The sequence below is a fragment of the Tetrahymena thermophila genome (assembly GCF_000189635.1).
Source record: "Tetrahymena thermophila SB210 genomic scaffold scf_8254697, whole genome shotgun sequence".
NCBI classification, from domain to species: domain Eukaryota; phylum Ciliophora; class Oligohymenophorea; order Hymenostomatida; family Tetrahymenidae; genus Tetrahymena; species Tetrahymena thermophila.
In genome coordinates, this window is record NW_002476463.1 from 1,592,654 (window position 1) to 1,617,592 (window position 24,939).

Consider the following 24,939-nt stretch of genomic DNA (forward strand, 5'->3'; position numbering starts at 1 on the left):
AAATAAATCTATTATTAGCAAATTAACCATTTTTTTTCATTTATTTTTTTCTCAAGTAGTTTTAACTTATTTATTTAAATATGTTGCTCTAACTATTCTATAAAAGACCAAAAATAAAACCTTTATTAAGTGTTAATTGACCAATTTAACTTAAATCAAATCAAATAAATTAATAATTAATAAATATACTTTAATCAATAGTTTTTCAAAATAAAATTAATTTATTCATTATTAAAATATTCCTTAGAGATTAAAAATTTCAAATTGATTTATTATCATTTTACTATAAGCAAATTTAAAATTTATTTTTTAATCTTTTTTATTTTGTATGTATTTTCAAAATGCTTTTCAATATAATATTAATTTTTAGTCTATTAACTTCCTAATTCTATTTTTTACAAGTTATTCTGAAATTTTATGCTTTTTATTAAAATTATCTTCACTTATAAATTAAATTATAGGCGTAAAATTTTAATTAAATTTCTTTTTAAATCCTATAATTAATTTAATACCAAACAAATTATATTTTAGACAAAGTTCTATGCAAATTTTAGAATAAAATGTAAATATTAATCAAAAATATTAATAAATAAATTGAATTTAGATAAAGAAAAATGACATTATTAATTTAATAAGTGATATTTATAGTTATAAATATAAAGCAAATATTTAGATGCAATCAAATAAAATAGTTTTTTTATTTGAATTATTTATAATTATAATTTTAATAAAAATCTAAATGTTATTTCACAAATTATTTTAAAACTTATTTTATATTTATGATAACAGTTTTATTATTGTTTTTGAATATCAAAATAAAATATGTTTAAGATTAATTAAATTAAATTTTTTGAAAAATATAAATTTAATATGAAAATTAAATTATAATATTTAAAAAGTTAAAATATTTTATTTTGGTTTCATACAAAAATAGTAAATGCAAACCAATTTTAGTTTATATTAAAAAATAAAAACTAATTTTTATGTAGGTTGATTTATTATTAATATATAAGTAAGTGTAAGTGTATTAATATATTGTTTTAAGTTGATTAAATCCTAAAAAATTTTACAACCACAAAATAATTAATTTATAAATTCATTAAATCTAAAATAAAGACTTTTTAGAATTCAAGTAATTTTATAGCTTCAATGCATTTAAATCGCACAAATGTATCATACTTAATTACTTAGTTAATATTTTTAATCTATGAAATTTTAACAAAGGAGAATATCATTTAGACATTAAGAAAAGCTTCTCACTTGAGGAATTCTATAGAAATAGATGCCCTGATTAAGTTTACTTCTTAAATTCCATTGTTTTAAAGCTATATTGAGTAGAAATTAGATTAGATTCATAAAAAATGTTGCGAGCTAATGAAGTTAGAGTCGTTTTCAAAAGATTAGATTGTCTATCATATAGGTAAATGATCAATTAGCTTATTTTTAATGATAAATTCCTTGCTTTCTTTATTTACAACTTTTTAAAAGAATAATCTATTTTAAACTTACAATTTAAATAATAGATAGCTTTAGCTAAAAATTTTTTGTTGTTCTCGATGGTAAAGTAGGAGTATATACGAAGATAAAAGATTAAAATGAATAAAATAACTCTAACGATTCATTGGACTATAAAATTAGTGAAAGGCATAACAAAAAGAGCAAAAAATTGTTATAATTTGTTAAAGAATTAGGTCCTGGTTCATCTTTTGGTGAATTAGATTTAGAGGGTGATAAAGTAAAATTAAAATAAAAGAGCAATTTTATTTATTTATCATTAAAATAAGCCCAGAGAAGAAACAATTAAATGTCTCTCAGATTGCAGCTTTGCTATTTTAAACAAAAGAGAGTTTTAAACTTTAATTAGATAATTTGAAGAGGAAAAGCTACTAAAGGAAATGGGGTTTTTCGCAAAGCTGCCTATATTTTAAGGATGGTATTTTACCAAAATTAGAGATATTTATTAGTCAACTATTAAAATGAAACTTAAGAAAAACAGTATTGTATTTAAAGAAGGTTAGATATGTTAATATGTATATATAATAGCTTAAGGAGATTTTGTCGTAAATTCTATTAAAAATATAAATAAGTTTTCTTCATATTCCATTTTATTAATAGGCTAAAATGAAATTTGAATAATATAGTGGAATAAATGATATTTTAGTTGAAGACTAGAAATCTATTTATAAAAATGAATTTTCTTCTAAAAAAGACTTAAAAGTAAAATAAGAAATATGTATTTATTATTTAATGTTTTTATATATATTAATAAGATTTCTGTATTGTCGTATCCTGAAATGTTTGGTGAAGAAGATATAATAAAGCAGTAAAATAGGAGCTACTCAGTTATTTGTGAAAGCAGTGAAGGCTGTCTACTAGCAATTAGTAAGGAAGATTTTATTAATAAAATCATGATAGACAGTAATTCTAACTAGTTTATCATGCAAAGAATGGAAAATAAATCGTCTAATACTACAAACAGAGTTTAGAATATAGAGAATTTGCTATCTCAATATTCAAATTTTGTTATTGATGATAAAAGCAATAAGAGTAAAGAAAGAGAAAGTTTCAGCAGCTAAGTTAATAATAATCAAAGAAGATCAACTTTTATAACTTATTCTTAATCTAATTCTTTTATGATCCCTGAAAATAAGCAGGTAAATAAATTTGAGTTTAAATTATAATTGTAAAAATATACTTAAATGATTTAATAAAAAGAAAGAGAATATTCCAATTAGATTTCCATCACCAAATAAGAGTAAAAATGAAGTCAGTGAGGATCAAAATGAGATAGCTTTACCTAAAAATGAGTATTTTCTACAAGAAATATAATAATTTAATTAATTTGGATATAACGAATCTTTCGAAGAAGAGAACCCAATGATACCTACATCACCTATCCGAGATAAGAAAAAAAAAAGAACAATAAATTTAGATTAGCTCTAAAGACCTGGTTCAATACATCTTTTAATAGAATAAGACAACATAAATAATTAATAGGAGTAGGTTTCTCCAATTAACAAGCAGAGATTATACAAATCATAAAGCTAATCATTTATGAATTTATAGCCAACTACAAATTAAGCTACAACAGATAAATATATATTTAAACTTAAAGAAAACTATTAAAGCTCGTTGCAACAAAAACTAAGTGTTGAAAAAGCTTTAGAGCAACAACAGGAGATGGTTTCTTCTAAAAAATAAAGGTTGAGAGAATCGTTAACTAAAGATCCATTATCTGAAGGATTTAAAAAGTAACTACAAATAAGATTCTTCAACTAATTTAGAGAAACAAGTTTAAAGTCATTATAAGATCATATTCCTCAATAAATAGTTTAAGAGACACCAAAAAACATCAATGAAAATAGTTTGACAAAATACAGAATAGATTTAATGAAAAACAATAAAATAATTATACCATATTCAGGTAAATCAGGAGTTAAAAACTATTTAAGAGACATGCAAAAAAAAGTTGATGAAAAATTAAAAAAAGAAAATGAAAATACTCCTCAGTCTTCTGATAATAAAGAGCAAGAATTTACAAACAACGTAATCAAATTATTTTTTTTTTAATTTATAGCATCAATTTAATTTTTCTAAAGAATAAAAGATCAAAGTCTGTCTTTTTTGAGAGAAACAAAGATCAATCAGTTAATTAAATTCAAAATATTATGCTTGGAAAAATTATAAATAATTATATGGAGAAAACTCAACAATCTCAAGGAAATTAAAATGATTAGAGAGTTTTAAAATTTAAAATGACACAAAACTCAAAGTAAAATTCCTGTTCAGATTAAAGACCAAATTAGAATTAAATTTCAAATTAAGATTCACTATAAAAAATGCAAGCAGATTCTAGAAAAAGCTCTATTTCAAATATGTCTAATACTTAGAAGTAAATAAATATATCAACAGTAATGGAGTTTAAAATAAAAAAGTAAGATATTACTCCTCACAAATTAGGATCAAAAGCTACTTCAACAAGAAGCATATAATCTAGTTTATCTTAATTCTCTCAAATAACGCCTATACATAATATGAATTTGAAAATAAACTAGAGAGATGTTAGTCCCTTAATCAAAAGAATTAAGTAATCATAATTGCTTCCATTAACTTAAAGCTCAATTATAACAAAACAAAATTTAATTTAAGAGTATCAAAAGAATAGTTATCATATTTCTACTCATATAAAAATACAATAAGCACCTACATAAACTATCACTAATTTATCTTAGTCTGAAAACCAAAGTTAGTCTAACATAAATAATTAGTATTCTGTATAATCATTTACAGATTGTTTGGAAGGTGTAAGAAGTAAATCACTTAACAATTTAAGTAAAATTTAAAATAACTCGTCTGTAAAAATGAACACTTTTGCAAAAATAAGTCCAAATTTATCTCCTTCAAAAAGAAAAAATATATAATAAATGCCTTTATATAAATTTTAAATACACCAACAAGCAAATAACAGATGCTAATCAGAAAATTAAGATAATATAAATAATCTAGGTAAATAAATAAATATTCAAAATAACTTTATTATTTCATCAAAAGCTAAATATACAAATTAAAATTGATTATTATTAAAATACTATTAATTTAAAAAAAAAATTAGATAAATTCTTTAAATTATTATTTAACCATTTTGTTATAAATGTAATATTTAAAAATTAATTTGCTTTTGAAATAAATTTTCAATTTAAAATAAAGTGACTGATTTATTTTAAATAATAATCATTAAATTAAATTTTAGTGACAAAAATATAATATAAAAGAAGAATTTTAAGAATATATTAATTATAATAAATGAATTTTATTTTAAAGTTATTTATGCTTTGAAATTTATTTATTTTTTGACAGGTTTTATTAATTTTAATATTTACACATAAAATTGTTTGAGATGTTAATGTCTGTTTGTTAATTTACAAATAAATAGAAGTAAATAGTAAAATACTTACAGAGAAAATTTGTTTGTGCATAATTATTTATATATTGAGGCTAATTTTAGAAATTATATTTAAAAGATATTGCAATTATTTCAGTTTTTTAGAAAATTTACTTTTTTATTTTGATAAATTTTATCAAAATGTTCGTTTTTTCAGTTCTCTATTTTTTATTGTTTCGATTCATTTCCCATTTCTACATACCAAAAATCCAATGATTTTTAGTTGTCAATAGTTTTTTTATAATACAAATGCATTTTATTAATTGATTACTAAACATTAATTAACGAAATTGATCTTAAATTAATCAGTTTTTTTCTTTGATCTAAGTAGGTTAATTAGTGTTGACTTACTTTTTCATCTAATAAAATTTAATAAAACAAATAATTTATAAACAAATAAATTTTATTAAAAAAATAAATTACTTGAAGATTGAGTTTTAATAGAGAATTTTGTGTATTGATATATTCATTTATAGCTTTTTGATTTTTGTTATGCAAAAAATTTATTTAGTATAGCTCTCTCTCTATGCTACTGCATTCTTCCATTATTTAATTTCTCTCATTTATTTTTTTTCTTTTCCATATATTTCTATCCATATCTTAACTTTATTCTGCCATCAATGGAGCTGAAACAAGTCCAATTGATGACTAATCAGCCTTTTAAGAAGAAGAACTTGAAACTTTACTAAAATTTTCAATTTATTTTTCTCCTTATCTCTCAAGAGCTAATCCAAGTGAATTTTATTTAATAATTTACTAGAATGATTCTAAATTTTCTTTTTATTCTACTGGAAGTGAATGAGGAGTTTATTAATTTTCATTTTTATTTTCCAACAGTAGTTTTTCATGTTTTTACTGCATCTCCAAAAAATTTGGATTGTTAAAATCTTAATTTTATTATTTTTATTAATAGAGTTCAACCTATTCTTTATGCTTTTTTTTCAAGTCATTAAGTTAAACTAGCAGCTTTTCATAGTTTTCTTCCTTTTTTTCATCAAACCTATTTCAAAAATTAAAGAATTAGCTTAATTAATCATTTGCTAATTTAACAAATAAATAATCTATTTATCAAGTATTTTAATATAAATCTAATTTAAAAGCATTAAACCATTTAAATATAAATGTTACCTTTTCCAAGGGTTAAACTTAATTTTTTCTATGTTTTTAGTGCTTTAAACATTTTATAGAATATCATCATATTTTAGAAATGTCTTTTCACTCAAAGTAGGACTATTATTGCTAGAGAATTGCTGATTTTGCTTATTTGATTGCATTTTTTACATTTTATTAGAAGGAGTTATATTTGATGAAATCGAGTCTCCTTTTTTCTCTTTCTTCTTAACAATAAAGCTTTGAGGTCTTTGAATTTTTCTTTGAGACCGTATTGCCTTATTATCTGATTCACTAAAAATATCTTCATCTTCATCATCTTTTTTATCACCAATAAATGCAGGTAAGTTATTATTTTCTCTGCTTGCACTTGCTTATCTTTTTTTTTGCATCTGTTAAAAATTATTACCCCTATATATCGAAGGTAAAATTAAATGAGTGCTTTGCTTTTTCATTTTTTAGCCACTCTCTGGATTTTATGGAGGAATATTTTAAATTTATTATTAATTTTGATTGTTAGGAAAAGGCTTTGCTGATTTTTTAGGATTTTCTAATTTCATTTATTTAGGCAGTATTTATAAAAGAGGCTAAGGAACATTTTATATTTATATTTGCTACTAGCTTGCAGCCTGTTTTCCTTTCTTCATAAGAATATTTATAAATTTAAATATAACTCTATCTTACAATATGATTTTTGACTTGTAAATTTTAAAAATAGAATGTGTAAATTCTTTAAATTAATAATATTGAATTACAAACTTATTTATTTGCTTGTGATCACCAATTATAACTCAAATTAAATTAAAAATTGAAAATATTAGATTAAAAATTTATTAAATTACTGCTAATATTTTAAAATAATATAGAAAAAACAAAATTTCAAGACTGATAGAGTAATAATTATTTTTTAACAAAAATCCAAAAATAAACAAATATCAAACAAGCAAAAAAACTAACAAACACACATATTTTGTTCCTTGGAATAAAACAAAATATTTTAGTAAATAAAATATTTTTTGAGCAACTTTGTTGATGAAAATTTAACATTTTTAGTAAAAAATTACATAAATTCTTTTAATTCAACAAGTAAATGATTTTATTTATTGTCAAAATTAAAGTTAACCTAATTTTTATTTAGATTTTCTCTATAAAATTTTATTTCATATTCAAACTATTTGAGTTCCATGTAATTGAGTAGCTTTAGTAAATTCTGCTAATTGCTTATAATTTTAAGAATTTATTCCTTTTCCTGGCATCACTTCAATTCTTCCATTTGCTTACTCAATTAATTTTTTCAAAACTTCCTAACCTTCTAAAGCATTTTTAAATTTTCCACCTTTTGTTAGTATTCTTGTAACCTTCAATTCTATCAATTTTTCTAAAGCTTAAAATTAGTCATCTACTTCATCAAAAGCCATGTGAAATGTTACCTTGAGTGGAGCTGATAGCTCTACAAACTCTTTAGTCAATTCAAAGTCGATCTATTTTTAATCTTTGGTTAAAAATCCAAAAACTACACCATCTACATTAAGCTACTTGCAAATTTTAATATCTTCTCTCATGATATCAAGTTCATCTTTACTGTAAGTGAAATCTCCACCTCTTGGTCTAATCATTACACTTTGTGGGATATTCAATCTTTCTTTACAAATTTTAATGGTTCCATAAGAAGGAGTAGTTCCTCCCTAAGCTAAATTATCACATAGCTCAATTCTATGAGCTCCTCTATTTTAAGCCTCTAAACTTTGTGTATAGCTTTCAGTGCAAGACTCAAGCAAGATATTTTATTGCATTTATTTTATATTTTTACTATTCAACTAAAAAAAGATATCTTAAATAAATATTAGATTGGCTTTTCAATAAAAAACAAATATTAGATTAAATAGCACTTTAACATAATCCAAAAAAGAAAGTGTTATATTTTGTATCAAAATCTGATGATTAAATCAGAAATTTTATTTTTTATAAAATAAATTTGTTTTGAGAAAATTTTAGGAAAAGCCTTTTCTTCTAAAATTTATCATGGTAAATCTTACCTTTGATAATGCTTAATATATTTTATTTAATCAAAAAATGTAGTTTACTTAAATGAATAATTGATAATTAATCATAAATTAAATGGCTAGAATAAAAAGAATAAAAATATTTTTTTATTAGAAAAGTTACAAAGAGAATTTACAGACAATACTTTACATATTTTCATACTTTCATTAAGATAAGAATATGCAAAATATAGAAAAATAAATTCAATAAGAAAAATAAAATAGTAAATGTTTATTTTAAACAAATATGTAATTATTATTATAAAAATTTTGGGTATTTCAAATCATTTAAACTATTATGAAAACATTAAATATGTTTACATTATATGAAAGTTATTTACTTTAAATGAATAAAATTTTAAAGTTAAATATTTTCTAAAGCAATTTAACAGTTTAGTATTTTTAAAAATGAAATAAGTATTTCAATAAAATAGACAAATATTAAAGCACTGTTCATCTCCCTAATATCTACCTTATGTATATTTGATAATATTTTAATTCTATATGGTCTCACAAGAAAAGTATAAATTAATTAGATGTATTTCCAATTTAAAAACAGATTAATATTTTTTAATTAGATTTGTTTATTGAATTGAATAATAAATTAATTATTTTGCTATAAATATGTAGCTATTAAATTTTTGTATATTACTAATAAATATTAAAATAAATAAAAATTACCTTTAAGTAAAGTAGAAAAAAATTGTCTAATAAAATGGATATTGAATAAAATTATAACTAAAATAACAACTATTATAATAATAATTCCTAGTATAATAATAATTAGAGTATTGATGGCTAGAATTAATATTAAGAAGAATTTAACTAATAATTATTTTAAAAGTAGAATGAAGGGTTGCTAGGAAATACTCGCCTTGGATTTATTCGTAAGGTCTACTTAATATTAGGTACCCAATTACTAGTTACTGTTTTGATGACAGTCGGAGCTATGTACTCTCCAGGGTTCACCACATTTTAATAAAATAATTTATGGCTATTATACACATGTATAGTAATAATGTTTATTGTAGAAATAGCTCTCTTCTGCTTCAGAAATATAGCTAAAACTGTTCCTATAAACTACATTTGCCTATTTATTTTTACATTCTGCATGTCATATTTTGTTAGCACTTGTTGCTCTCTTTTAAATAAATCAAGCGAAGATGGATAGAAAATGATTTTAGTTGCTGCTGTTATGACCTTTGGGATAGTAGTTGCTTTAACAATTTATGCTTTTAAAACTAAAACAGACTTCACTATTTTGGGTGGCTTCCTCTTTTGTTTTGTGATAATTCTTATTATATTTGGTATATTTTTAGTTTTTACTTATTCAAGAGTAGCTTACATTGTGTATAGTGCTCTTGGATGCTTGCTCTACTCCCTTTATCTGATTTATGATACCCAACTAATTATAGGGGAAAAAAAATATTCACTAGATATTGATGATTACGTGATCGGAGCTTTAATGCTTTATAATAATATTATTTATATATTCTTTGAAATTTTAAGAATCTTTAGAGTTTTGAGCTTAAAATGAGTGAAATGATTATAATATTCTAAATCAAACGAATCTACACACAAATATATAAATTAGTAATAAACTATAATTAAATAAATAATAGCAAATTAGTTAAAAATTATAAACAATAGAATAAAAAGTTTCTTTAATAAATAATTTCCATATTTTCATTCTTTAAAAATATTTATTTTTTAATATAAAAATAAATTGAAAATAAAAAATCATTATAAAGTTAGAATTTTAAATTATTTTTTCTAATTTTCTTTTGGGCATTTTAATTAATATAAAAATTAAAATAAATTATTAAAATATTTTTTTAAAAGTAAAAAACTTAAAACATATTTACTTTAAATATTTTAGAGAAATAAAATATTAAAAGAAAATGTTTTTTTATTTATGTATTATTTATTATTCTAAAGAGTATAAAAGAAAAAACTTACTTACATATTAGAATAAAATTTGATACTTTTTCAAATTCGCTTTTTTCTGCCTTATGTAAATTTGATAGTAATGTAATCAATCTTGTTTGAATACATATTAAAATTTATGAAGTAGATGAATTATCAATTATGAAAATAGATAAACATTTTTTTTGTTAGATTTGCTTATTTAATAGAATACTAATAGTTAGTTAGTTAGTTAGATATAAATATAGAGATAGCTTTTAGATTTTTTTATATTGTTAAAAGATTATTAAATACACAAAAAAACTAATTTTAAGAAATAAATAACAAAAAAGTTGTTTGATAAAATGGATATTGAACAAAACTAAAACTATAATAACAACTAGTATAATAATAATAATTACTAGTATAGCAATAATTAGAACATTTATGGCTAGAATTAATATTAGGAAGAAATTAACCAAGGATTTTTTGAAAAGCAGAATGAAGGATTGTTGGGAAATACTCGTCTTGGATTTATTCGTAAGGTTTACTTAATATTAGGTGCACAATTACTAGTTACTGTTTTGATGACTGTTGGAGCTATGTACTCTCCAGGATTCACCACATTTTAATAAAATAACTTATGGTTGCTTTACACATGCATTGTAGTAATGTTTATTGTCGAAATAGCTATCCTCTGCTTCAGAAATGTTGCTAGAACTGTCCCAACAAACTATATTTGCCTATTTATTTTCACTTTCTGCATGTCATATCTTGTAAGTGCTTGCTGCTCTGTTGTGAAGCAATAAAGTGATGACGGATAGAAAACAGTTTTGATTGCAGCTGTTATGACTCTTGGCGTAGTAGTTGCTTTGACAATTTACGCTTTTAAAACCAAAACAGACTTCACTCTTTTGGGTGGCTTCCTCTTTTGCTTTGTAATGGTTCTTATTATTTTTGGAATATTTTTAGCCTTTGCATATTCAAGAACAGCTTATATAGTCTATTGCGCTCTTGGGTGCTTGCTCTATTCCCTTTACTTGATTTATGACACCCAGCTTATTGTAGGAAAAAAGAGATACGCATTAGAAATTGATGATTACGTCATCGGAGCTTTAATGCTTTATATTGATATAATTGGTTTATTCTTGGAAATTTTAAGACTCTTGAGCTCTAGATGAGTGAAGAAATAATAATAATAATTTTCTAAATTAAAAGACTCTATAGAGTAAATGTATTAAAAAATAATATAAAAAGTTGATAATTAAAAACAAAAAATTGATATCTGTCTTTGTTTATTTATATAGCAAATCTCATTATAAAATTAATATTAATTGTCAATTTTACCAAATAATTCCAACATTTTTATAGGAGAAACTAATATTTTTGTATTTTAATCAATCATAACTATAATTTTAACTTAAAAAAATGATCAAATTATAAATTTTTTTTTAATTCTCATTATATGTAGATAAACTTCATTTTATATATGCTTTTTCCTTTGATAATAGTACATAATTTAAAAAGTTAAAAGTAAATAAGTCTATATTATTGACAGTCCATTTTTATTAAATTAATATTTTCATGCTTAAAATACAAACATCTTACTCACAAAATAAAAATTTAATTCTAAAAAATTTATTTAATGTTAATTCTTATAAAGGTTTTTATATATCTGAGCTTTTATCTTTATTTTTTAATTAATTTAAAATAATTAATATTTTTTAATTATTTTATATTAAAATATTACAAATGCAAAAAAAACCAAAAAACTGATATTTATACAAGATTTTTTTGCTTTTTATGGATTGAATAAATTTTGCCATAAAATCAAAATACAAAGCTTTTTAAGCTATAAAAAAGACAATTTATTTTCAAATAATTATAAATTATATTGGTTTTTTAATGATTTTTCAAATTATTAATAGCAATTTATTTTAAAAATACTATCTTTAATTATTAGAATATTGCTATATTTTTGTTTTAGAATATTACCATAATAATTAAATTTTCAAATCTAATTTATAATTGATTTTATGAAAATATTCTAATATAATTTAATAAATTTATAAAAAATGATTAAGTTTATATTAGCATTTTCAGAAAAGAGATAACAATTACTATCATAAAAAAAGAAGTAATAAATATAATAAATAATTCATAATTATAATTAAGGATAGATAATTTATTTATATTTTTATTTCAAATTTATCCATCATCACTATAATTTATTTATTTATTTAGTGGTACGTATTTACAAAAAAAGTAATTTTTATAATTCAAAATTATTCATATAATGAAAAATTTAATGTAATTAATAAATTTTATTTAAATTTCATTATGAACAAATTAAAAAAATAAAATCCCAGCAATTAATTCAGTTATTCATTTAATAATGAATTAGAAATAAAAAAGGAGCAAGTGAGTGAGTCAGTGATTAATGGATTTAGTATTGATTGTTGACTTGATTATAGTAACACAAAGAAAAATACTTAAATTTATAAAATCTAACAAATAGAATGCTAACTAAAAATAAATTTTAGAGATTGAGAGAATAACACACACTTAAATTTGTTTATTTGTTTGTTTATTTATTTATTAAATATAGTTGTAAAGTAAAGTAAAATATTTTGTGTAATATTTAATTCTCATTATTCAGTCAGTCAGTCAATCATTGAGTAAGTGAGTGAGTGAGTTGATATTTGATGATTTATGCAACATAATAATTATTAATTTGTTTGAATATTAGTTTATTGATCTCATTATTGTTTGTATTGCTATGCGTATTGCATCTATTTAGTAACTTGTGATGGCTGTTGTTGCTGCTAAATTTATTGTTATTGTTATTAGTTTTTCATTTAATAGTACTACTGTGCCTAGGTTTAAGATGGGTTACTTCCCTACTATTATTACTACTATTATCTTTGAACATAATTTGCATATGTAGCACCGCTTGCTCCTTAAGGTTGGTTTTGTTGACTTTAAGAAGCAGTAGCATTGCTACCTGGCTAATATTTATATTACTTTTATTGTGGAACATAGCTGCCGTATTACACAGGCTAGTTTTAAGCATCAGATTTGTAAACACCAGAGCTGTTATTTGAAACTGCACCAGCATTTCCGTTAGCAGCAACATTTTAACTGTTTGGTACTTGTCCGTAGTTATTCTTAGCTGGAATGTAGTTATTATAGTTTGTTTAGTACATGGCCTTGTTAGGTCCAGTGCCATTATTATTTGCAGCAGTAACATTATTTTGATTTTAAAACTGAGATTAAGTCTAATACATAGGTGCATTTTATGATTTAAGTTGAGATGTCTACTAGGTTGTACCATTTGCTTGTGTATTGTTTTGTGATTAGGTTAAGCTTTACTGTTGAGGCTATTGAACTTATTAGTTGGCTTGTGGCTAATACTTAGCTCCATATTAATTTGCCTAGTAGGGCTAGTATTTGCTTGGCTATTGTTGTGTGGAGGATTACACACTACTGTTTTATTATTGTAATTATTAGCTTTACTACACAGATCCTTGTTGAGCTTGTTCACGATTGTTTTGTTATCTAACTTATTATTGCTGGTATTACTATTAATTTGATGATTATTACTACTATTGCTATTACTAAGAAACTTGTTCTATATTTTCTTAAGAGACTTAACGAGCATTACGCTTTTCAGGTTATTGAGCAGAGTTATTTTTAACTGTAGAAGATTGTTGCTAATACTGAGAGTATTATATTTACTATTATTACTACTGTACTTGCTGTTAGGGTTGCTATTATTAACCTTCTGCTATTTATTAACCGTTTTACACTGCAGCTTACTAACCTTCATCTCCTATTGATAAACCTAATTATCTTAAATATTTATTTCTCCACTCAATTCTTTGCTTTTTCTTACGCTCATTTATGTCAGCGTAAAGAGACTCACGATATTTTCTTATGGAGAATTTTTCGTGGTCATTTAGAGGAATCTAGATAGGCTTGGAACATACATGCTCTTCAGCAGGATTGTGGAATTCAGCTACATAACGATGCTAGAGAGCTTGTTCTGCATCCAAACGCAATTTAGGATTGAACACGAGAAGTTTCTTCAATAAATCTAAAGCATCGGGAGAAGCGCCTTGGAAAAATTGCTCGAACTTCTTTTGCTTAGTAATGTTAATAGAATTTAAAATATTCCAGGCTAAAGAACTTTCAATAGCTTCAATATCTTCATTTTTAGGTTTGCCTGTTAATTCGAGGACACGCTCAATTTAATTAAGAGTACTTACACCAGGGAAAATAGATTTTCCTATAATAAGTTCACCTAAAATACATCCGACACTCCACATATCGACAGCCTTAGTATATTTAGTGCTACCTAAAAGAATTTCCGGAGCACGATACCAACGAGTAGCTACGTATTCAGTTAAAACAGGTGGAGCATCATCTTCTTTTTAGGCTACCGAACGAGCTAAACCGAAATCAGCAAGTTTAACGTGGCATTCACTATTTAAAAGAATATTGGATGGTTTTAAGTCACGGTGAATTAAATCGCCTGAATGCATATATTTAAGTGCTTTTAAAATCTAATACATAACGTATTTCTTGTGAATTTCTTCTAATATATCTGCACGAATGACAGCGTGTAAATCTGTCTCCATGAAATCAAAAACTAAGTATAAGTCTTTATTATTTTCTGCTTTGATAATATTCAGTAGTTTTACTATGTTCTCATGCCCATTCAGCTCTTATAAAAACATAACCTATTCATAAGAAAAGAGTTAAATTAAATTACATATCAAATTTGTTTTAACATTAAAGAGTTAATGAAGATATTGTAAATATTTTTTAAATTTATTATTATTATTTCATAATGATATTTATTTTAAAACGCAACGATCATCAATTTTACTAAAGTATCCTAATTTCGGAAAATATGCTTCATGTTTACAAATATACTTGCAAAGAGTAGTTTTTTAAATAGGGTTAGAATAAGCTTATTTTATAAAGTAGAAACCTTATTAATATAATTTTAGATTTATTAAAATTTGCCTTCATATTTTTTCTATTAACTGAATTATTATTATTTTGTCAAGTATGTTTGTTTCAAATATTTTTTTTGAGATTTTGTGAGTGTAACATGTTTTGAATTAAGCTATGAAAACGTAGAAAAATATTTAGATATAAACTCTATCTAAGAATCGATCATTTTATAATCTTTAAAAAAAATGTTATTATCTTCAGTGATATTCCACTTTAATAAAAAATTTAACTCAGCTAAATAGCAATAATTACCTCTCTAAAAGTACGCTAAGCATCAGTAGGATTATGGAAAGCGTCAAAAACTTTCTTGACAGCCACAACTTACCTCAATTTTCTATCAATAGCTTTCCAAACTATACCATATGCACCCTTTCCTATTTTTTATATGATCTCAAATTTTCTCATAATATGAGGTTCTATTTCTTCACTCATTTTCAATCAATAATCAATCCTGTCTAATAATTAATATTTTTCTTTTTCAAACGAATTCACTCTTTAAATAATTTATTAATCTTGTTTTGATTTTTATTATGTTTGATAAGGTGCTTTATAATATTTTGTTATTAAATAAACTATGATTATTCATTTCCTTTCCTAATTAACTTTTTATTTCAGCATGATTATTTTTTCAAACAAAGTTTATTTATTAGCAAATTTTCTTTGATGCAACAAACTAAGTTTCTTCTCTTTATAGCAAACAACTGCAACTACACAGAAATTAAATCCCTTCATTCATTAATAATTAATTCATATATTTGGTGACTTTCAATAAAAAATAAACAAAATTTTATTCAGCTATTGAATATCGATTTATTTATTTACCAATCATTTAGCTTTATGACAAAAAATAAGTACAATGCGAATATTGAAATGTCTTGATTATCAATAAAAATAGATTAGATTATCAATTATATGAAATTTATTTTTAATTAATTGAAAAGTTAATTTTATTTTTTTTATATAAAAAAATTTAAATCAATTATTTTGAAAAAAATGGAAGGTTTTTTTTTTTAGCCAAATAGAAAAATAAAAAATTTGATTTTTTAGTGAAATTTTATTATTATATCATTAATTTATTTATGTATTCGAAATGAATGTTATATACTCTGTTCTGATTGATTAATAATTGAATTTTATACTCTTTAATAGAATAAATAAATATTTGTTGATCTTGAAAATTTTGAAAATCAGTTTGACACAAACAAGATTTTCTATTTCTTAGTTAAGCAGAATTAGAATAAGATATAATAAGTTTATGTATTATATTTAAGGATACAAAGGATTGTTAGTATAATTAAAAAAAACCTTCAAATATTATGAAAAATATTTATTTTTTAAATTTAGTAGAAAAAAATTTACCTCAAAATAAAAAGCACACTATTTGTTTGAATAGTACTTTTTTATATTTTCTAGTCGCATAGTAAAATCTAATTTATATTAAATTAATTGATAATAAGAAACAATTACATTTTATTTTTACTTTTTAGATCATTAATCTTCAAAAAAAATAAAATGTAAATATAAGAATGATAGCAAGCTTTTTAGTGTTACTCAAAAGTATTTGGCTAATTTGCAAATATTGCTTTAAAATCATCAAATTTTATGAATTTATTATTTAAATAGTCATTTTTCAAAATATTTATTTAATCAAAAACAGGCCCAGTAGATTCAATCCTTTTCTATTAATATATTCCCTGGTTATTGAAAATTAAAGTAAATTCTTATAAATATGTTTTTGAAGACAGATTTTAACAATTACTGTATAAATGCTGACAGAATTAATATTTTTCAAGAGAGATTCTTTCCTTATTTTTTACACTCTCCTGTTTAAGCTCTTATAGCCACTATTATTAAATATAATTTTTATTTTACATTTTTGTGAAAAAATATTAATCATGAATAATTTATCACGCTGGCTTTATATTGAATTTATAAAAACCTAAGATTTTTATTTCGTATTGCTTGAATATAAGCTATTTTGCTGTAAATTGTAAGCACATTTAATTATATGACTCTTTGAATCCAGGAATTAAAAGAAATGTAATTTTTATTATATTTAAATCTTAGAAATTTATTTTTAAAGAGAAGATGATTGGAAATTTATATAGAATTAAGAAGAATAAGGAAAATTAGCTTTCATCTTTATAATAATTTGATATTTATTGTAAGGATTTCTTTTTTAATCTTATTTGATTTCAAAAATTAAAATAAGCATAAATTAAATGAATGGCAAATAATTGATTATTCTAAACATTGTAAAGTATCTAACTAATAAATATAAATATTATTTACAACGAAGCAATTATCAAGATTAATAAATTAAGTGCGAGCCTAATTAGTTTAAAAAAAAATAGACAGACAAGAACATGATTAAGTGTAAACACAAAAATTTAAATTATAGCTACCAGATACTGTAAAATCGTCAAAAAAATTTGTTTTTAAAAATAGCTGAAATCAAAAAATAAAATAAAAAAGCAAAATTAAATATTAAGAACAAAGTATAATTCGGAATAATAGTAGAAAAATTTATAAATAGAATAGCTGATTACTAAGACTCTTACGTGCATAAGTAAATAAATAAATTAATAGGAAACACACAACCATCTAATTTTAATAATTTGATTTATTTTAATTATAATAAATAATTCACAAAAAAAAGTAAAAAGAGAAAAAATAAAACAAAAAATCAAAGAATAGCTCTTAAAATTTAAACTAACATAGAAATTTTTTTAAAATTATTTGGAGCTAAAACAAAATTGAATATAATCATATAAAATTTTACTACAAAGAATGAGCTAATCACCAATAGTTTTAGAAGAAGCTGCTAATTCATCCTCTTTACATGATAAAAGTCTCTACAAAAATATAGAAACAAAATTTATGCTAAATTCATTCTATAGTCAATCTCAAGCAAACTAACTTTAGTAATCACCAAGCTCTAACGGATCTCTGAAGGCTTCACCATAAATATATCACTCGCCTCAGATTGGCTCAAATAATTAAAAAATATCAAAATTTAATACAGAGAGTGGATTTTCGCCTTCTTTAAAAAATAGAATTATTTCATAAACTACATTAAATAGAGGCAGCAATACTCCACCTCCTTCATTTTTTAAGCAAACTGAAAATTTTAAAGAGAGTCCAATATTAACTGAATAGGGGGAAACAAAAAATACTAGAAGGTAGACAATTAGTACTAACATTGCTTTTAACTATAAAAACTCAAAAAGTGTTTAATATCTTCCATCCTTTGGATTTAACTCAGAAAATAAAGCAAAGAAAGAAGAAACAGTTTAACTACCTCAAATTGAATAATTTCAAGCAACTAAGTCTGTTTAAAAGATAAAAAACAAACTTTCTCAGCTTGAAGACAAATAATGCTTCTTCAATGAAATTAATAAACTCTCTAGGAAATCGTTATGCAGTAATATAAATACAATAAGTGAATAAGTTAAAATATTTGCTGCTATTCCTGATACTGCTAGTAAATCTAACACAAACCAATAATTAGAAAGAGATTAATTTAATTAAAACCAGCAATAAGCTTAAAAAAATATTGACAAGAAAAGTCTTTAAGAATATACCAGTTTAACTTTGCAAATTAACAAGTCGCCTAAACTTGCTCCTACAAGCCGCCCATCTATATTTTAGGAAAGTCAAAATTCAATTAAGAGTGATTAAAGACTAACTCCATAAAAGGCTTATGGTCCTAATCCTAACAGCTGTTTGAATAAACTTTGCTTAACATCAAAAGAAACAAACGAATATGATTCTCTTTCTACTTAGAAGACCAAAAATGGTACTCCTATGAAAAAAGCTTCAATCATTTTTAAGTATCCTATTGCAGAAAATTCAAGCGGTGCATCAACTTTACAGGAAATCGAAGGCAGCAATGGTACATTATAAAACATAATCAGTAATAATAATAAAGGTAAGCATCAAACAAAAGATTAAAATAAGGAAGCTAGTGATATTTAATCATCTCAAACATTCTCTTCAGAAGAGGAATCTACTTAAACCTTGATTTCATAAATTAATAATAATCAACCAAATATAAAAAACTTTAACAATCTCCATAAGCTTTAATAAATGGATAGTTAAGATTATAAGAGCTCTTAATATTCACCACAAGTAGGGAGCTAAACTCTGCGCAGAAGAAAAACAGCTAACCATATGGTTATCACTCCATTGAATTAAAATACACAAAAAATATAAAGCCCAATTAACAAAGAAGAAATCATTTACAATCTAACAAGTAGATAAAGCCAAAAAACTGAAAGAATTATGAACTTATTCTAGTAGCAGCATGCTACTTTTAGCACTTCCTAATCATAAAGCGCTTTAAACTATGATAGAGCAGCCTTGATGAGATAGTTGTATTTCTTATTACCTGATTTAAAGAAATTTGTTACAGAGGAAATAGAAAAAGATGATGAACTAAAGACTAGCGTCTTTTCGTTTTACATGATGTAAGACATAAATGAATTCTCATTTCACTTTAGCTAGTATTTAGATCATTTAGCTGAGTAGCGCTAACTTACTTAAAAGACTTTTCCAAATAAATTTCCAAAAAAAATATTATCAAAAATAACTAGTTTTATGCTGAATTATTTATCTCAGCAACCAGAAAATAGCGAATAACTTAAATGTTTATTAAACGAATAAATAAGTAAATCTCTTCACATTGTGATGCCTTCAACTTTATTAGAAGCGCTAGGTGGATATAGCAAAGTTAGAGTCCTAAGCTAAGAAATCTTCAAGATGTTGCAAACTAGCGCTCTTTCCAGCCATATTTTAATCCACCCTGAAGAAGAAGGAGCAAATAAAATTGAAGAATTTTTACTTGCAGCATTGTAATCAGATTAGTCTAAAACTTAAAAAATGATTGACGAATTTAAAAAATACACAGGAACAAGCTTTAGTGGGGCTGAGTTTTATGTTATGAAGCAAATTTTATACAACTATTTTAATTCTCATACATATTATTCTGATGAAGTTAAAAATGCTTTCTTTGAGCTTTTAGAAGGTGTGCGCTACTAAGTTACAGAAGAAGAAGGTTTTAACTAATTATTATTAGAATAAAAATAAGCTGATTTAATAAAAGAAATGCATTTCATTTGGAAATAAGATCCTATTTTAAGTAAGCTAAAAGAATCATTCAAAAATTCTTCATTATCTTTTATCTAAACTGTCTTTGATTACACTTTTTCTAGTAATAACTGCTATCAAATTAGTAGTGCTTACTATGATAGCTTCTCCACCTAATTAGATATATTAGTAGTAAAATCTCTTCATTAAATGGTCAAGGTTGCTACAAGGAGATAAGGAATAACTTAAAATTTAGTTTAAATGAACATCAATTTCTTATTTAAGAAATTCTAATGGTTTATATAAAAAACTAATAGCAACTATGTCAGTGTAGTAGGAAATTGTAAAGAAATTTCTGATCAAATGCTTTTTATAATCTTGAATTAAAAAGTAAATAATGACTCTCCAACAGTACCTTCACCCACAAAACCTAGCAATAGCATCACTGATCTTGACAGTAAACAAATTGCTAAAACTAAAAATAATAAATTTAGGTTACTCTATTAACTTTAATAATCCAATTAATAACAAAATTAACAAAAATAAAATCTTTCTACATATTAACCTCTAACTGATATTTCAAACTTTTCCCAATTCTTGAGTCTTTTCTTTAATTTCTACTCCACATTTCATTATTCTGATTTAGTTAACTTCTTTAAGTCAGAAAAATGTACAATAGAAATATTTTAATTTTGGACTTAGATATTCTCAGAGGCCCTTGTAGACGTTAGAGGAATATCAACTAAATTAGCAGGTGAAATTAGCAAATTTATTTATGATCTCTTTGAATTTTTAAAAAATAAATGATTTTATAAATAAAAAACCTAATAATAAACTCTTCAATAAAAACATTACCAAATCAATTTATAAACTAAAACTTTAATAAGCAAAAAGTCATCTTCAAACAATAAATTCTGTATGTTACCAAAAATTAAAAATATTAAACCAAATATATAATCTATTAAAATAATTTACACATAAACATATTATAAAATCAATTTTGTAAATATTTTTCCATCCATCCATCTATATCTATCTATCTATCATTATATTTATATATTAAATATTAAACTAGACTATTAAAACAATTTCTATGCAATTCTTGTATAAATAATTTGATTTTTTAATAATACATTATTAAGAAATACTTTAGATTCTTTAAACTATTAATATTATTAATTATTTTTATAAGAGCTTCTTGATTTACTTTATTTCAATAATTAATTTCATTTATTAAATTGATAAAATAATAAAATTTAAGAGATAAAAAGTTCTATTTAGAATTTTATAATAATAAAAATATAAAAAATTCATATTTGATATTAATTATAATGCTAATGATTATTTTGATACTATAATTATTATTTTATAATGAGTACAATAAATACATTTTTTAAATTAAATTTTTAGCTTAAATATTTAACTGAAATATATTTTAAAGTTTTTCAATTGTTAAAAGAATCAACATAAAATTAATTATGTGTAATTTAATCAAAAGAAATATGTGTTACCATTCTTAAAATTTTAATTTAAAGTTGTAATAAAATGTATAATTAAACTTCAAATATCTTGCATTTTTTTAATTGGAGGATTTAACTTGTAATTATAAGAGGATTGAGGCAACTGTTTTGATTCTAAATAAAAATTAGAAGTTTAGTTATCTAATTAGTATTCTATTATATACCCCAATACATTCTACATTCCTCTTCTACTCTTTTTTATCATTCTCTTAGTATTTTTTACTGCACATGACGGAGAAACAATAAAAGGTTTTACTGGGACTTTGCTATAATTTTAGTTAATTTCATCCAGCAGTTATTCTATAGATGCAGATTCTCCTTGCTATTTTACTTTTTGTTTATTGTCTCTAAAAATTGAAGTATTAATTTTATCAAAAGTATTGTTTTATAAAATCACTTTTTTTTCTTATTAAGTTTGATATTTTTCTTCTAAATCTCTAAATGTTAAATGCTAATTTATACTTCCATCTGATTTATTTAACAATCTATAATTATTTTAAAAGCCTTCCTTCACTTATTTTTGTTCTTATTGTTACTATAAATTTATAGAGCTTAATCTTAAATTATAATTTTTACTGTATTATTAATTTAAGTTATTATTTGTTTAGTGAAGAATCTAAATTGTTTTATCTTTTTTATTTAAACCATACTCTATTTCATCTAAGTCTTCAATAAATTGATTGTTTTCTTCACTATTAAGCTTTTGGTATGAGCTAATTGCTTGTAATTATTTACTTTTATTATTTAACTTTTTTTATTGTTAATTGTATTTTCCTATTTATTGATTATCAATATTTTGCATTTGTTTTTCCTTAGTTTCACAGATAATCTAAGAATTAGTTTATTGCCTTTGGTTTTATTTACACTCTATTTCGCTTAAGTAATTAAATAATCTGTTTACTTTTTTGACCCCATTTAGGCTATTACTTTTTGCATCGTTTATTGATTCTACTTATTGAAGTTTTATTATTTAATTTTTTGGAGATATTTATTGGATAGAGTTTACATCATGAACATTTGCTGAAATATGTTCAGGTGTTTGATCTCTATCTTTATGATTAGAATTCGAAGTATAGCTTCTTTTATAACGAGACTGTTAAGGATTAGTCAACTAATAGTTTAATTAATGGATTAATAATTTGGATTATCCTCTTTTTGGTGTTAAGGAATTTGAATGCTGCACATTTGCATTTTAATTTTTAATAATTAAATGATTTTTCTTCTCAGATTATTCAATGGTTACTCTGTCACTGAAGTCTGTAACAGCTTTGATATATTTTTGCATATTATCATTATAAATAGAAATATTTTTATTAAATTGCTCAAAATTATTTTTTATTTAATCTACTTATCCTAATTAAATAGCTTTATTATTTAAATTTTATTATTTGTCTAAAATATATTGAGAGTGCTTTTAATTTTATCCATCGCTGGTAATAAATAGTTAATTTGGATGATTGCTGTTTTCATCTTTTTAATGAATGCAAAAACTTGTCTATTTTTTCATTAAAGCAGTCTATAAAGAAATGGATTAATTATTGAGAAAAGGTATTGACATTTCGGATGAACTATCATGTAATAATTTCTTATAGTATGTTTAATTCTTTTCTTTCTATTAAATATTAATTTCGTCGTTTTATATTTGATGATATTTTTGCTATTCTTTCTTGATATTTTTCTTTATTGCCAAAACTCTCATTTCTTGCTTTTCTTATTCTAATTTTTTCTTTGCAAGAATTTCGTTTCTAATATTTGCTTAGTTTTATAAGCTATCGTTATCAATAACCACAGTCTCAGAGTTTATATACTTTTTAAATTAATCATAAGGTATAATGAATAGTTCGCTTTCTGCTTAAAGGCATTTCACAGAATTAACTCTTTTTATGATATTTGAATTCGGATTACTTGAAATTTGATTGTTGGCCAAGTGATTTTCTAGAAGCTCATCTAATCCGAAATATTGACCCTCAGTAAGAGAACAAATTTCTATATGTTTAATAATCTTTTTATTGTATAAATCAGGCATTTAGTGGCTTTTTATTTATATTTCCTTTTAAACAGCAAACTCTCCTTTCTTTACAATATAAAGATTCTCAGCTATATCGTTCTCGTTAAATACTATCTAAGATTTCTTATAAACCTGAATTTTTGTTTTTTAAAGTATTTAATTGATTTCCCTCATTCTGAAATTGCTGAAAAGTGGAATAGATAGAAAAAAAGATATGCTATTTATTTTTTCTTCACTCTCTATCATATCACTAAAAAGCTATTTAAAAGTTTCTCCTTTTAACATCAAAACAATTGCTTAAGCACTCTTTACAACTATTTTCTAAATATCTTAATTTCCATCTCCCTAAACTGTTTTTTTTTCTCCAACTGTAGCCAAACCCGAAATCATTTTGAGTTCTTTAAATTCTCTTGCTTACTTTTTAGCTTATTTCTATTAAATAATACTCAATTCTTTTAATTTTTCTTTATGCATTAAATCCTTCTAATTAGTTTTATAGTCATCAGCTTTACTTTTATCATTATTATTAACTCCAGACCCACTTTTAAAATTTAGATCATTTGATTATTATTTTTATTATATTTATGTGTTCTCTTTCTCCCTTTGTTTATCTACATAACCATCAGCTTTCCTTTTTAGCATAGCTTATCCTACTTGTTTAACTTCTACATTAAAAAGTTTGTTGCTGTTTATAGCAGCAGATTATTAATTAATCTATTCTAAATTCTCTTTTAGAGCCTAAGCCCGTTTTTACTCCTCTTGCATCTCTTCCAAGAAAAATTATTCATTTTAAACATATAACGATATAGATCCATTCAACAAAATGTAAAAATTTTATTTGTTCCCCTAATTTATATTATAAAGCTCCTAATTACAATTAAAATACTCTAATTACATCTGATTTAAAGCTTAAATCATAAAAGCTTCTCCTTTTTTCCTTAAAGTCTTTTTTAAGAAGGGCAGTTTTTAAATTTTTTGTAATAAAAACGACATTTCATCTTTATTTCTCTCAAATGATTATTTTTTATATGTTTCAATTACTTATTATAAATCATTTTTGCTAAAATTAATTGCATTTATTTAGTTATTTACTTAACCTAAGTTTAAAATTTTCTGATTTATTTTAGGTAAAGATGATTCCTGAATATTAAGTTTTTTACGCCCTTATTCTATTAAAAATTTTGTGTTAAAACTCATATTTACTATTATCTATTTATTATTCTTATCTATTAAAAATTAAGAATTTAATAATATAAATTAATATTAATTTAATTGGTTTTTATGAATCTCAGAAGTGTAATT

The 24,939-nt window shown here is 22.9% G+C and overlaps 9 protein-coding genes across 9 annotated transcripts; 5 read left to right on the forward strand and 4 right to left on the reverse strand. All coding sequences in view use genetic code 6, as the record gives it.

Moving 5' to 3' along the window:
* Window positions 1-1,149: 1,149 nt before the first annotated feature.
* Window positions 1,150-4,574, forward strand: TTHERM_00355500 (cyclic nucleotide-binding domain protein; the record flags this gene model as incomplete). The annotated part of the gene is made up of 8 exons (XM_001010448.2): window positions 1,150-1,170; window positions 1,225-1,420; window positions 1,524-1,735; window positions 1,785-2,060; window positions 2,116-2,217; window positions 2,271-2,654; window positions 2,716-3,546; window positions 3,600-4,574. The coding sequence occupies 8 exons, from the start codon at window positions 1,150-1,152 to the stop codon at window positions 4,572-4,574; spliced, it is 2,997 nt and encodes a 998-aa protein (XP_001010448.2).
* Window positions 4,575-5,247: 673 nt separating this feature from the next.
* Window positions 5,248-6,783, reverse strand: TTHERM_00355510 (hypothetical protein; the record flags this gene model as incomplete). Its single annotated transcript, XM_001010449.2, has 3 exons — window positions 6,071-6,783; window positions 5,366-5,942; window positions 5,248-5,301 (listed from the first exon to the last, which is right to left on the reverse strand). Exons 1-3 carry the CDS (start codon window positions 6,697-6,699, stop codon window positions 5,248-5,250), a joined length of 1,260 nt encoding a protein of 419 aa, XP_001010449.1. The 5' UTR covers window positions 6,700-6,783.
* Window positions 6,784-7,218: 435 nt separating this feature from the next.
* TTHERM_00355520 (copper homeostasis protein CutC) lies at window positions 7,219-7,845 on the reverse strand (the record flags this gene model as incomplete). The annotated part of the gene is made up of 1 exon (XM_001010450.3): window positions 7,219-7,845. The coding sequence occupies one exon, from the start codon at window positions 7,843-7,845 to the stop codon at window positions 7,219-7,221; it is 627 nt and encodes a 208-aa protein (XP_001010450.1).
* A 964-nt stretch (window positions 7,846-8,809) lies between these two features.
* On the forward strand, window positions 8,810-9,631 carry TTHERM_00355530 (inhibitor of apoptosis-promoting Bax1 protein; the record flags this gene model as incomplete). The annotated part of the gene is made up of 1 exon (XM_001010451.1): window positions 8,810-9,631. The coding sequence occupies one exon, from the start codon at window positions 8,810-8,812 to the stop codon at window positions 9,629-9,631; it is 822 nt and encodes a 273-aa protein (XP_001010451.1).
* A 733-nt stretch (window positions 9,632-10,364) lies between these two features.
* On the forward strand, window positions 10,365-11,180 carry TTHERM_00355540 (inhibitor of apoptosis-promoting Bax1 protein; the record flags this gene model as incomplete). Its single annotated transcript, XM_001010452.3, has 1 exon — window positions 10,365-11,180. One exon carries the CDS (start codon window positions 10,365-10,367, stop codon window positions 11,178-11,180), a length of 816 nt encoding a protein of 271 aa, XP_001010452.1.
* Window positions 11,181-12,758: 1,578 nt separating this feature from the next.
* On the reverse strand, window positions 12,759-15,453 carry TTHERM_00355550 (extracellular response kinase; the record flags this gene model as incomplete). Its single annotated transcript, XM_001010453.2, has 2 exons — window positions 12,759-14,741; window positions 15,274-15,453. 2 exons carry the CDS (start codon window positions 15,451-15,453, stop codon window positions 12,759-12,761), a joined length of 2,163 nt encoding a protein of 720 aa, XP_001010453.2.
* Window positions 15,454-16,276: 823 nt separating this feature from the next.
* TTHERM_000355569 (hypothetical protein) lies at window positions 16,277-16,726 on the forward strand (the record flags this gene model as incomplete). The annotated part of the gene is made up of 2 exons (XM_012796821.1): window positions 16,277-16,441; window positions 16,679-16,726. 2 exons carry the CDS (start codon window positions 16,277-16,279, stop codon window positions 16,724-16,726), a joined length of 213 nt encoding a protein of 70 aa, XP_012652275.1.
* A 1,085-nt stretch (window positions 16,727-17,811) lies between these two features.
* Window positions 17,812-20,916, forward strand: TTHERM_00355570 (hypothetical protein; the record flags this gene model as incomplete). Its single annotated transcript, XM_001010455.3, has 1 exon — window positions 17,812-20,916. One exon carries the CDS (start codon window positions 17,812-17,814, stop codon window positions 20,914-20,916), a length of 3,105 nt encoding a protein of 1,034 aa, XP_001010455.1.
* Window positions 20,917-21,669: 753 nt separating this feature from the next.
* TTHERM_00355580 (cyclic nucleotide-binding domain protein) lies at window positions 21,670-24,402 on the reverse strand (the record flags this gene model as incomplete). Its single annotated transcript, XM_001010456.1, has 1 exon — window positions 21,670-24,402. One exon carries the CDS (start codon window positions 24,400-24,402, stop codon window positions 21,670-21,672), a length of 2,733 nt encoding a protein of 910 aa, XP_001010456.1.
* Between the last annotated feature and the right edge of the window lie 537 nt (window positions 24,403-24,939).